The 13429-nt window shown below is 42.1% G+C and overlaps 1 protein-coding gene across 6 annotated transcripts in view; it reads left to right on the forward strand.

Annotated features, from left to right (window-relative positions):
• The window catches only part of NSD3 (nuclear receptor binding SET domain protein 3), a 247944-nt gene that overhangs the window by 133804 nt on the left and 100711 nt on the right, over positions 1-13429 (forward strand). For 4 of the 6 annotated variants that reach the window (XM_033948594.1, XM_033948593.1, XM_033948592.1 and 1 more), the window contains one exon: positions 5001-5143. In XM_033948594.1, the coding sequence (XP_033804485.1) occupies positions 5001-5143 (143 nt within the window). The remainder of the gene's footprint in view (positions 1-5000; positions 5144-13429) is intronic. The other 2 variants (XM_033948595.1, XM_033948597.1) reach the window with 1 other exon arrangement.

The raw sequence follows: 13429 nt of genomic DNA on the forward strand, positions 1-13429 counted from the left end.
TGGCTGCACCACTTGGTAGAGCTTAATTGTCTTGCTCTCAGGGTTACTGTTCATGGGCCTGATCTGGTTGAGCTTGGAGCTTAGATCCACAGCCTCTAGTCATTGCCCACAAGCAATAACTTGATGAAGTGAGGGGGGGGTGTTGGTCCCCATCCCCTTTAAACTCTCCCACACCCCTTCAGGGGTGCTCCCTGCAGCTCCAAGTGGTCCATAGGAATTTAGTTAATCTGATTGGACTGCCTTGTCTAGCATTATTCCTCTGTTGTCAGGGGTATAAAGCTGGTTAATAAAATAAACTACCGGTATCAAGCAAATCAGTAATTTTGAGAACATACAATATATGTGCTATTCAGTTGCAAAGGAAAGCTTTCCTGACCCTAAAAAGCTGGATGGTTGACTATATAAAATAACATTTCAATAAAATACAACCATAAAAATACCAGTCATCTGCATTTGTTTATCAACAACCTTTACCCCCTCCCATCTCCCCCCCAAACTTAAAAGGAACAGCTTTCCAAAGCTATAAAATACCATAGCCTACATGATGTACAGCAAGAGGGCTGAGCTTTTATACACTCTTACCATTAAAGGTTCCTGAGTTGTAACAAAAATATAAACCATAAGAAATATTTAAACGGCCAAAGGGAGTTGAGCGCTAGACTCTGTGCCTTCGGTGACAAAGACTGAATATATGGACTCCAGATATTGAGAAATTGTTTCTTATGTCAAGGTGAGGAACAAGCACCCACCCTCTCCAGAAGCATTAGGGAGTATAAGGGTTTATGCCATTGCCAAAAGGAGGGTGATACAGTGTCCTTCCAAACCTTCAATATAACCTTTTTGCCTACTAAGCTGTTTTTTTACCTTTTATAAGTCTTTTTTTCTTAGCTATATTTCAGTGATTTATCTTTATTCATTTTTCAAATTTACATCGTCAACAAAAAAATTGGAGATTTAACAGAAATTACAGAAACATGTTGAAACTTACTTTACAATCCAAAAGCATTTATACTACTTGCGTCCACAAACATTTAGGTAATTTTAATCCAAGATTTAGGAAAAAATTAATCTCGATAATAATTAACTCAACTTTGAAAGGACGCACCGAGACCTCCCTCCCTGCCAGTCAAACAGCGAACGTATGAGATTTACACTATAAAATTAATTCCATCTCTAGCAAATAAGAATTCCTCCAGTTGTTTAGGATCAAAGAATTAATACTGTTTACCCTCAAGAACTACCGTATATAACAATTGCAAGGAAATCTCAACACAAAAGTAGCAAAACCTAAAGCCCGGAGGACCAGGAAGGCTTTATGTTTCTGAGTATCTCGTGCTAAATCATGAAACGCTCTTATTTTAGATCCTAGAAACTGTGAATCCAAGTTAAGCATCAACACATTAATGCGGTCAAGTTCAAACGCAAAAGTCACCAGGAATGTTGTTCTGGGAATAATAACTTCCAAAGAGGACTCTAAAAAGGCCATAAGCCCCAAATGTTCTTCTTTTTCAGCTATAGTCTCCAGGTTAGCCGAAATACTCTGGACCTGAAGATATTGTAAGCGGGTAATAGACGGAAGTGCCTCCGATGGCATCTTCAAAATCTCCACAAGATATTTCTTAAACATTTCCATAGCTGAAACCAGTGGAGATTTAGGAAACTTCAAGAATCGTAAATTTAAACGCCTCGATTGATTCTCTAGATATTCTAGTCGCTTTGCAATGTAATTTCTATCCTTTACTATTAAGGTTTCACAAAACTCCACTGCCTGGACTATAGATCTTAAGGAGTCCACTTTTTGACCATGTTAATTAGCAATCTGTGTTTGAATCAAGACTGCATGAGCAATATTTTTCACATCCAAAGTATTTTGTTTAACTTCTTTTATTAGAGAGGAATTTATGCCATTAATGGCTTCCCATAGTGATTCAAGTGTCACAACAGTAGGTCTTTCTTGTTCCTCAAAAGTTACCCGGGTCTTAACTTTCCTGACCCAAGATTTTGGAAGCAGCTTGCATCTGATGGTCTCCTTCTTTTGGAGCAAACTTCAAATTCCCAGAGGTTTGTTCCTCCCCCTTGCTTGTAGGGGATAACATCCTGCTTGGGTTCCCCTACTGAATGCTGAACCTCCAGAAAAATTTCACCTGGAGGAGGAGGTACTGTTTGTTCTACGGGGTTCAACGACGCCCCATTCAAACTGCTGCCCGAGACAAAAGTTCTGGAGAAGTCATCACTGGTCCCACTAGAGCTCTTAAAGAGTTGAGACGTCTGTCTCGTTCCCAGATTGAAAGGTGCCACCTGGGAAGGTTCCTTCACTTTTCCTCTCCTTTTCTCCATCGTTCACTGACAGGGAAGTAAGTTATGACCGGCAAGTACTCAATGCAACCTTTCAGTGCGCTTCTTCCGGCTACCTTCCAGCGCATCCTACCACCACAGCGCCATCTTGAATCTTTCTATTTCAGTGATATTGATATATTTATGTCTTTTCCTTTCTTTGATTATGGGAAATATAAATAAATGCAATTGTAAAAATAAAGCCATTATCCAAGAGCCCAGCGAGTCCCCAGCTGTGGTTGGCTCCAGGTGCACAGGCTGTCTCAAACTTCAGAAATGACTACAGGAGGAGGGTGAGGGGTAGGGGGAGCTTCCCCGGAACCTCCTGAGGCTGCTTTTACCTTGGCCTCAGAACCCGCTTCTCAATGACTTTGGTGGGAAAATCAGCCATGTTAGGTCCTTCTGAGATTTTTCTACAGCAGGAATAGCTCAGCCTTCTATGAGGGATAAGTGTTTCTTCATCTGCCCTGATCTCAGATTGGCTGCGACAAGTGGTCCTTCTATTTAAGCAGATGCAAACAACTGATGCTCTTCTTTCACTGCTGTTAGGATCCCCTCTGAAATGACTACATGCCAACAGAAGATTCTTTAACCTCTAGGGTGACCATGAGGAGATGGAGGACCTTTTGGAGTCACAGTCTCTCGACCATTCTGGGTTGGAGGCTAAGGTCCAACCTGTAGAGGAGGCAGCGCATTCTCCATTAATATGCCTATGTCAACAGGAAGATCATTCCTCCTTATTGATTTGGTGTCTTGCACCTTAGTTCTATCCTCAGCCACCTCTTTGGAGCCCATAGAGACCCTATTCTGAAGGGTGTCACCGTGGGGGGGGGGATGTATCTAAGCAGTTTATCCTTTACAAGGTGCTGTACTGCATGATATTGGCAGAATGAGAGGCTCTGGATAGAGTCTTTTTGGGGGGACCAAGATGCTGGATCAGCTTATTCTCTCCCTCCTAAGAGGAAGAAAACAGCCTCGAAGAAATGTCTGCCGCCTTCCCTTTAAGGGCATTTACTTTTTACAGAAGACCTGGAAAAGCTGGTGAAGGATGGGGGGGGAGACATGCCCTCTCAGATTCTCTGAGTTGCAAAAGAAAGGGTCCCAATATGCCTCCTCAGCCAAGCCATGCTTAAGGAGGCCTGTTTTGGCAGATAAGTGACAGTCTGAGCTTGCTGCAGGCCCCAGCATCCCATTCAAGCTGAAGTCCTTTTGTGGTACCAAAAAACACAGGAGAATCTGTGGCCTCTGGCTCCAGGACTGTTCAAAGAAGTTGTGTCAAGCCCTTCCCTGACTCAGGTAGGGGCCAGGTTGTCTCTCTTCTGTCACAAGTGGGCCCATGTCACCTCGAGGTGATCAGATAGGGCTGTGCCCTGTAGTTTGCTCATCTAGTCCACACTCACAGTGCCTTCATGGGCTTACCCTGTGCTGCTGCTTCAGATACCAAGCCATCTCAGTCACATTCCAGCATTTGCTGGATCTGGGTACATTGGAACCAGTGCTGCCATCAGAGCAAGGGCAAGATTGCTACTCCTTATTTCATGGTCCCAAACAAAGGAGGCTCCTTTCAGCCCATTCGCAGTCTGAAAGAGACAACACTTGCTTCAAGGTTCTGTACTTCCATATGGAGACATTATATTCAGTGATTGCCTGGGCAAGTTTCGGACCTCCTGGATCTTAAGAAGGCTGTCTGCTTATAGGTAATGTGTGAACTGTATTGGTTGTACCACAGAAAAGCAGTACATTAATAATCAAATTTGTTCTTGCTTTTGTATCCTGGGCTACCATTTTCAGTTTCATGTTCAGTTTGGCGACAGTTTTTTGTTCCTTCTCCAGGGTGGTTGCAGCACATTTGTACTGTTGGCATTCAATTTCAAGAGAAGAAGGAGACAGTCTTGATGTGAATAGATGCCTTGGTTCAGAGAATAACATGTCATCCTTAAGCATTGCTGCAGTGGTTTTATGAGGGATAGATGTAGTATAGTACATGGGACTTTTTGCTGCTATTACAGAGGAAAATTTTCCACAGAGCATCAGCCTTTAAACTGGTGATGTCACCAGGAAAACTCATAGATGATACAACCCAATCATACAGAGACTGGTGCAGCAGGACTAAAAGAGAGAAAATAAACAGATATGATAAAATTTTACCATTCTTTTGTTAAGCTTTCATTCCTTTAAACATTGAATAGGAAAACAACCTTAGTAAATCAGATCCTGAAGGAGCTATGGTAGACCTCAGACAAGATCTCCCTCACCCCACCCTAGATTTTTAACTTTGATGAGGACACTGGCGGGTGGAAGTGGGAGAAGTGAAATGGGTCTCAGCCTTTGTTCCCTCTAAGCGGGGCACTTGAGCAATTGTTCATACATTCTTGGATGGTCACTCACATATTTTATATGGTCACTCACAAAAATACTTGAAAATCTGGAATATTGTTTGTTGTTAGAATATGTTACTTGCATACAAAAATTTTTTTTAGACCTTATCACTCCCATGAGAAAAAAATTCCATGCACCCAACCAATCCTGGCTGCTTACGTTTTTGGGTTGGCTCCTACATTCAATGTAAATGTGTAAAATCCTGTGTTAATAGTGCTGTGCTATAGAGCTTGGTAAGTCAGGCCGTTGGTGTGTTGTCTTGCATTGTATCAGTAAAATAATTTCAGTGTACATATTAGGTGCCAGTGAGATTTCAGATTCCTGTAAACCTTTGAAGAAGAGGAGTCGAGCTTCCACCGATGTAGAAATGACTAGCTCTGCATACAGAGATACATCTGATTCGGATTCTAGAGGACTCAATGACTCACAGGTATCCATGTGTTTTGACCATTAAACAAATGTGTGTTGAGCAGCAGAATGTAGGATAACAATCTTTGAGCAGCCCATACTTGAACCAAGATTAGTAACAAGTTTAGGGTACCTAGGAATTCATTATTTTCTAAACAGCTAATGGTACATGGAGTAGACTGTGGTCAGCAGTGATGATAATCATGATAAACCTCTGTGTCCTAAGTTTTGTAGCATGTTATAACAAAAGAAAAACAGGATGTTTCTAATGTTCTGCTGAAAAAAAAAATATTTCTCTAAGGATAAGCAAGATAGAAAGTCTTCGCAGATGGGTACTTCTGACAGAGCCTGATGTAGAGAAAACAATCAGCTTCTAAAACTTTAGTGATTTCTAGTAGTTCTGCCCAATTTCCGATTTGAATCGATTCACCAATTCACGTCAGGTGAATCAATTTGGTTTTTAAAAAAATTGGCCTCGCCGATTTGATGACCAATCCCTCCTCCCCATGCCTTCAGGTCTCCTAAAGCGGGAGTGACAGCACTGCCTTTTGCTGGCCTTCCACTGCCACTGCCGCTCCTGCTTTAGGGGGCGAGGGGGGAGGGTCAGTCGGGAAGTGCTGCAGTGCTTAGGCGCTCTTTGTAGTGTCCTCTGGCTTCCTCCCGCTTTTACCTTCAGATAATTACAGCAGCCTGAAGAGAGCATCGCCGGTGCGATAGCGATCCTTGCAGGCTGCAGTTGTCCTCAGCAGCACGCTCCCTCTACCGCGATCCTGCCCCTGACATCAGAGGAGGAATGGGACCGCAGCAGAGGAAACGTGCTGTGGAGGCCAATGGCAGCCTGCAAGGATTGCTACAGCACCAGTAATCCTCTCTGCAGGCTGCTGTAATTAACTGAAACTAAGACCGGGAGGCCAGCAGGGAAGCTGGAGGACGCTGCAAAGAAGGGGGGAACATGCAGACCTTCGGGGGGGAGGCCTTCGTTGGAGGGGGGTCCCTGGGGTAGAAGTACATGGAGGGAGGGAAGGGGGGGTTCAAAGAGAAGGAGGGAGAGAGGGGGGAAGAAATAATGGGTCTAAAAACAGAGGAGAGGGAGAGAGATGGTGGACAATGGGATTTAGGGAGGGAAGGAACAGAAAGGGAGAGAAGTTGGACATAAAGGATGGTATAGAGGTGGGGGAAGATAGAGATAGAAACATAGAAAGATGACGGCAGAAAAGGGCTATAGCCCATCAAGTCTGCCCACTCTACTGTCCCACCCCATTAAGTCAGAGTGCTGCTCGACCCACGTAGAGATCTCACGTGGATGTCCCATTTATTTTTAAAGTCGAGCACGCTAGTGGCCTTGATCACCTGCACCGGTAGTTTGTTCCAGTGATCCACCATCCTTTCTGTAAAGAAATACTTCCTGGTGTCACCACCAAATCTCCCTCCTCTGAGTTTGAGTGGGTGCCCCCTTGTGACTGAAGGTCCCTTAGGAAAGAATATGTCGTTTTCCACCTCGACACGACCCGTGACGTACTTAAATGTCTCAATCATGTCACCCCTCTCCCTGCGCTCCTCTAGAGAGTAGAGCTGCAACTTGCCCAGTCTTTCCTCGTATGAGAGACCCTTGAGTCCGGAGACCATCCTAGTGGCCATTCGCTGGACCGACTCAACTCGAAGTACATCTTTACGGTAATGTGGCCTCCAGAATTGCACACAGTACTCCAGATGAGGTCTCACCATGGTTCTGTACAGTGGCATTATGACTTCAGGTTTACGGCTGACGAAGCTTCTATTGATACATCCCATCATCCGCCTTGCCTTGGATGAGGCCTTCTCTACCTGTTTGGCAGCCTTCATGTCTGCATTGATGATTACTCCCAAGTCCCGTTTTTCTGAGGTCGTAGCTAGTGTTTCTCCATTCAAGGTGTATGTTCTGCATGGATTTCTGCTGCCGAGATGCATCACCTTACACTTCTTTGCTGGATAGGAGGGTAGTTGGGAAGAAAAAGGAAGAGCTGGTGGATCCTGGGGTGGTGGGGAAGGAGGGAGAGATGCTGGATGAAAGGGTAGTTGAGAAAAGGAGAGGTGGATCTGAGGATGGTGAGATGCATCGCTGCAGCTGCAAGGATGGAGATGAAAAAAAGGAAAGGTGCCAGACCTCCGGGGGAGGGAAGATAAATGGAAGTGGAGGACAGAGATGAAAGATGGATGGTTAGCACAGAGAAAGAAGGAAATGACAAATGGGCAGGAGACCCTGGCAAGCGAGTTATCAGAAGACAACCAGAACCTGGGAGCAACATGATTTTAATAATGACCAGACAACAAAAGGTAGAAAAAATAATTTTATTTTCTGTTTTGTGATTACAATATGTCAGATTTGAAATATGCATCCTACCAAAGCTGGTGTTAGACCACGAACATGAGCTAGGATTTAACAGAGAGAGGAAAAGTCTTTTTTGTTTGTTTTTTTGTTTACACCACAGTGCCAGTGTGGGTAGGAGAGGACAAAGGGGGTGAAGAGGCTATAAAATAAACCCACCAAGATGTTTGAAAAAAACACCCAATTGAGCAGGAAAATTGAAATTTTTTTCCCTAATTTCTAGTGCATTCTACTATACATAAAGTATATGGGAGCTTGCATATTTCCAACCATGCAAAAATATCCCACTTGTACAAAATATGGAAAGTAAGTAAAAGGAGGATGAGGATCTCGGAAACCAGCTTGGAGATATGGTAAACAAACCTTAGGCCAAGACTGACAGGTTCCAAGTTTCATTCATTGATCCTATAATCCTCCCCCACCTCTTTCTATTTCCTTTGCTTGTCTAAAACTTCTTCATTTTTATTCTTCATCAGAATTCTTTATATCAATCATAATATTTTGTTCATCATAAATAAGGCAAAGGAAATAAATCACTTATCTTTAAAAAGTGCAGCCATCCATGGCCTGACGGGACCCGTTTCGCCAGTGATGCTGGCTTTTTCAAGGGTTCACTATTGGCGCTGCATACTTTGAAGCCGTAGCGCTGCTTCCTTGGGCAAAGTGCTTTCATATTTCCACCATCATGCTGGACCACCTCAATTCTTTTTCCTACCATGGAGCACAATGGATATGTCCTGTCATTGCATTATCCTTAGATAAGCAGGCAGCATATTCTCACATGTAGGTGATGTCATCCATGGAGCTCCGGTACAAACAGTGGTAAAGTGTACTGTCACTTTAAGCTTTAAGCAAAGCTTTGAGATTGCCTACACCGTGCCTGTGTGAGCTCCTTCCTGCCCGACACCAGCTCGTGAGGTCGTCAGTTTTTCGTTTTCTGTGGAGTGAAGAAGACGTATCTAAACTTTGTTCCTTCGAGTTGCCTTCCTGCTTTTCAGAACCCTGATTGTCTAGGATGAAGGGTAAATGTCTGATCAATAAATATGGAGAGCTGATTAAAAATGACGTGTTCTGTCAGTTTTGAAGGAAGCAAAGATTAGAGATTGGCCTGTAATTGCTTACTTGAGAAAGATCATCAGCTTTCTTAGGAATAGGGTGATGATAACTTTCTTCCAGGTGGAAGGAACTATTCTTTCAGTCGAGCTTTTGGAAATAATGCTCAAGGCAAGTGGAAGGAGGCCATGGACTGACAACTTCAGCCAAGAAGAAGGGACAAGGTCAAGGACACAAGGTGTAAATCTTGAGGCAGAAAACACCTTGGATAGCTATGTCAAGGTTAGAGGCGGAAAAGAGTCCCATCTTGACAGAGAACTGATGATGATGAAAAGTAGCCAGTAAATGAAGGATTAGAGGGAGGTGACAATGAGGCCCTCAAAGAAGCTGATTTTGAAACAAAATAAGTTGCCAGGAAGTTAGCAGATAGTTTAGTAAGAGTGGAAGGCTACAGTTTAGGATAGGGGTGTCCAACCTTTTGGCTTCCCTGGGCTGCATTGGCTGAAAAAAATGTTTCTGGGGCTGCGCAAACGCTGCAGCAAGACAGAGGAGGGAGCCGGCAAGATGGTAAACACCCGGGGGCAGCAGAGGAAAACACTGCATCACCCTCGACTGGGTCCACACAAAATACTTCATGGAGCCGCAGGTTGGACACCCCTGGTTTAGGACATGCACTCAGAGTAAAGATGTTGTGGTGGGTTATCAGACTCAAGTGAGAGTTTTGAATAATAATGTTTTTTAATGGAAATTAATTTCAAGTTATAGTTCTGCAAGTCTAAAGCATGGAAGATCTTTCCGAGTGTCTCATTTGGCACTTTAGTGCTTGAAGATCCTGATTAAACCACGGCTGTTTAAGAAGTACACTAGGAGTTATAGTTTTAATAGGTGGTACAGAGTTCAAAGCTGTTGCCAAGATATTGTACTAAGACTGGGCTGCTTGTCCAATAGGTAGTGTAAAGAAATCCTTAGGAAAAAAATGTGAGCAGTGAGATTTCATATGACCCAACTGTTTTAAGGAACCTGGTCTGAAAAGGAGCTGGTGCTGGCTTATTAAAGAAATAAGTTCACAGAAAGAAACACATGATTGGTTCAAGATACAGGAAAGGAGGAGGCAACTGACTTAGTGAATAATGAAAGAGATTTCAGTTTTTTAGTTTTTATTTTATTTATTTAATTTTTACTTTATTGTATTAATTGCTCTTTTTCTGGTCTTTAGAAATATTGACGTTCTTTTTCTTTTTTATATTTTGTTGTAAATCGCACTGATGTTACAATGAAGTGCAATATATAAATACTAATAAGCATAAACTAAAATTAGATCAATTGTGTGACCTGCTACATGAGTAGGGAAGGCTACCAGTTGCTTGAGATCCAAATAATTAACTAAAGATAGAAATTGATGAGCTCTAGATGAAGAAGGATTATGTTTGTTTATATTTATTAATATTTGATATACTGCTTAAGCATATTACAGATCTAAGCGGTTACAGTAAAATACAGGTACTTAAGTTTCCAAGTTTATTATAAATTTGATAAAACGCTTATCAAAATACTAAGCGTGTTACAGCAATCTGTCCCAAAGGCTCACAATCTAGCTAAAGTACCTGAACAAACAATTATTAAGATAAAGAGAAAAAAAAGATATAACAAAACTCCAAGATTGATGAAGGGGAAAAGAAGCAGTATTAGATTACAATAAAAGGTAAATAGATTGGGAAGCAGAATGTAAGGAAAAATTTTAAAAAAAGATGCAAAATAAAAGTTCAGTTCAGTGTCGGGCAGTAGCAGGATGGGAGAGGAAGTATCAACCTGAATATTGAAGTCACCAAGAATAATCAGATTTGGGAAGGAAATTGAAATCGTCCTAAATCTTTACCAGACAGTAGACCACGTGCCCCTAGGAAAAGCGTACGTGCTGCTTTTCATGGTTCACAGTGGTTTTGTCAGTATTCAGAGGGGGTCCTCTGCTAAGAGATCATTCCAAGGATCGAAACAGAAGTTCAGAGGCTCCAGGAGAGCTCCAACATGATGGTTGAAACATTGGTTTGTACTTGACAAGATGCAGCAAGATCTGGAAACCTGTAACAATCATGATGCCAACTGTGGAAACCCTGAGAGAACATACAACCCAGCTTCATGGGGAGAACATCTCTAAACTCACCAGAGACTTTTCCATTCTGTGGGAAACCAACAAATTTTCCTGCCAAAATTCAAATTCTTGACCAATAATCAATCCTCCCTGTTCGTAATCAGGCCAGTGCAAGCACTATATATAAAGACAAATTGCAGACCTCACAGCATGATGGCTGAAACATCGGTTTCTACCTGACAAGATGCAGTGAGACCTGGAAACCTGTAACAAGCATGATGCCAGCTGCGGAAACCCTGAGAGAACATAACAAAGAAATAGATGCATATCATTATATAACAAAAACATATTGATTACTCACATAATAGTCTACTGGCCCACATGTTGAAAAGCTTGAGAGGTTCTAATCAAATTTACAAATCCATCAAATCCTATTTTAGGTATAGAGCAGACAAAGGTATAATACAACATACCCTATTTAACCTGTAAAACTTATCAGTTTGAGATTTCTTTTTTTAATCTAAGAGAAAGGTTTCCAAATGAGATGGATCCAAAATGGCATGAATTCGTTCCCAGCGTAACCAGACATTTACAGGGAAACTTTAGTCAAAAAACAGTTTTTCTAGTAACTATTACTTTAGCAAGAATGGTCTTGGAGCCACAGGCTCTCTTGTGCAATAGCCTTTCCTCAGGTTTACAGACACAGGGTCTCACTCTGCATGGTACCTTCTTTTCTGCTAAAAATGTTTTTGACCTTCTACATAAATCGGGAAGTTCAGCTACCTGCATTCCATTCCACAGGTTTGGAGAAAAAAGGATAAAGTCTTGACATTGCTGGATGTTAGAAGAGTTCTTTGTTACCGCGTGGTGGCAATTGATTTTTGTATCTCAGATTATCTTTGTGTCCTAGCCACCTGGGGAAGCCGGCTTCCAAGGCTTCCATTTCAATATGGATTCATATGACTATTTCTTCAGCTTATATTGAGTGTGGTAAGCAACTAACTACCAAGCTCTTTGAGAATGCACTCTGAGAAGTGTGGCTTCTTCATAGGCAGTCCTGGGCAGTTCTACTCGAAGAGATTTGTAGGGCGGCTACTTGGTCCACCCTCCATACTTTAACAAAATTCTACAGGGTGGATATGGTGGCATAAATGGATGCTGCTTTTGGGTCCTTGGTGCTAGCAGCAGATGTATCTGCCCCGCCCTAGACTTAGGGGACTGCTTTGGTACGTTCCACTGGTTCAAGATTCATATGCCTTTTGCACTAAAAGGGAAGTTTGGGATCTTACCTTGATAAACTTATTTCTAGTAGAAAGGCATATGAGTCTAGAAGGCCCATCCTATCAGATCTAGATTTAGCCTTCTTTCTGTCTCAGATGTGTGCATTTCTAGATGCATGACCTTTGTCTGAAGAAGTGCTGAATAACCAGAAGGTCTCCACAGTGTCTGGAGATATTTCTCTTGATTGTTAAAAAAAAAAAAAAAAGATCTCAACAAAAGATTTAGGACGATTTCAATTTCCTTCTCAAATCTGATTATTCTTGGTGACTTCAATATTCAGGTCACATAAATGTTAGTACTGGTTGCATTCAGGTAGGTGGATTATTGAGTTCCACTTTGTTGTTTTGTTTAACTGTTTTTTTGATTACTGGCAATACAGACTTGGTTTCATTGGGGAGTTCCTCATGCCTCTCCTCTTTCTTTTTTCTTATTCTAGTGATTTTCAACTGCTTTGGGACAAACTGAGGAGCGTGTGCACATGAGGCAGAGCCTAAATAAATGCCTTCTACACAGCTCACAATTAGAGGTGAATAACCCACTGGGTTCAAGACTCATTTGCCTTTCTACTAGAAAGAAGATTATCAGGGTAAGAACCTAATCTTATTGAATAACGAAGTCCTAACTTCAGACTTAAAATTTTCAGCAAATCACTTTTATCTGGGGAAAAAGCCTCATGCTGCCAGAGCTTATCTAGCAGGCTGTGCTAGATAGGGAAAACACTTCATAGGCTCAAAAAAAAAACCCACTTTCTAATTTCTGCCTTACATTTCCAATAGCAGTGAATAACTGAAAATCATTAATTTTCTTAAATAACTAAATGTCAAGTAGGTGGGGGTTTCAACATGAAGCTCGTTCCGTGTTGTAGTGATTTCGGATTCCCCTTGCAAGGAGATGTGAAAGAGACTCAACTCGTGTACATTTACATCACATAGGTATTTAAACATCTCTATCATATCTCCCCTTACCCGCCTTTCCTCCAAAGTATACAAATTGAGATCTTTAAGTCTGTCCCCATACGCCTTATGATGAAGATCACACACCATTTTAGAAGCCTTCCTCTGGACCGACTCCATCCTTTTTATATCTTTTTGAAGGTGTGGCCTTCAGAATTGTACACAATATTCTAAATGAGATCTCACCAAAGTCTTATACAGGGGCATCAATACCTCCTTTTTCCTACTGGCCATACCTCTCCCTATGCACCCTAACATCCTTCTAGCTTTCGCCATCACCTTTTCAACCTGTTTGGCCACCTTAAGATCATCACATACAATCACTCCCAAGTCCTGCTCGTTTGTCGTGCACATAATGCCCAAGTTATGGGTGTATCAATAGCCCACTTGACGTCAGCCTCTTTGGAAGAAATTTGCAGGCTTTCAAAATGGACATCTTTCCATACATTTGCATCTCACTACTAACTGGTGGCAATAGGTCTGGCCAGTCCATCCTTCAGAATCTCTTTGGAAATTAAAATTCACCTCCCCTCACCCCCAGGCCCATTATCTTAATTTCTAGGCTAC

Source organism: Geotrypetes seraphini, chromosome 6 (assembly GCF_902459505.1).
Source record: "Geotrypetes seraphini chromosome 6, aGeoSer1.1, whole genome shotgun sequence".
In the NCBI taxonomy this organism is placed as follows: Eukaryota; Metazoa; Chordata; class Amphibia; order Gymnophiona; family Dermophiidae; genus Geotrypetes; species Geotrypetes seraphini.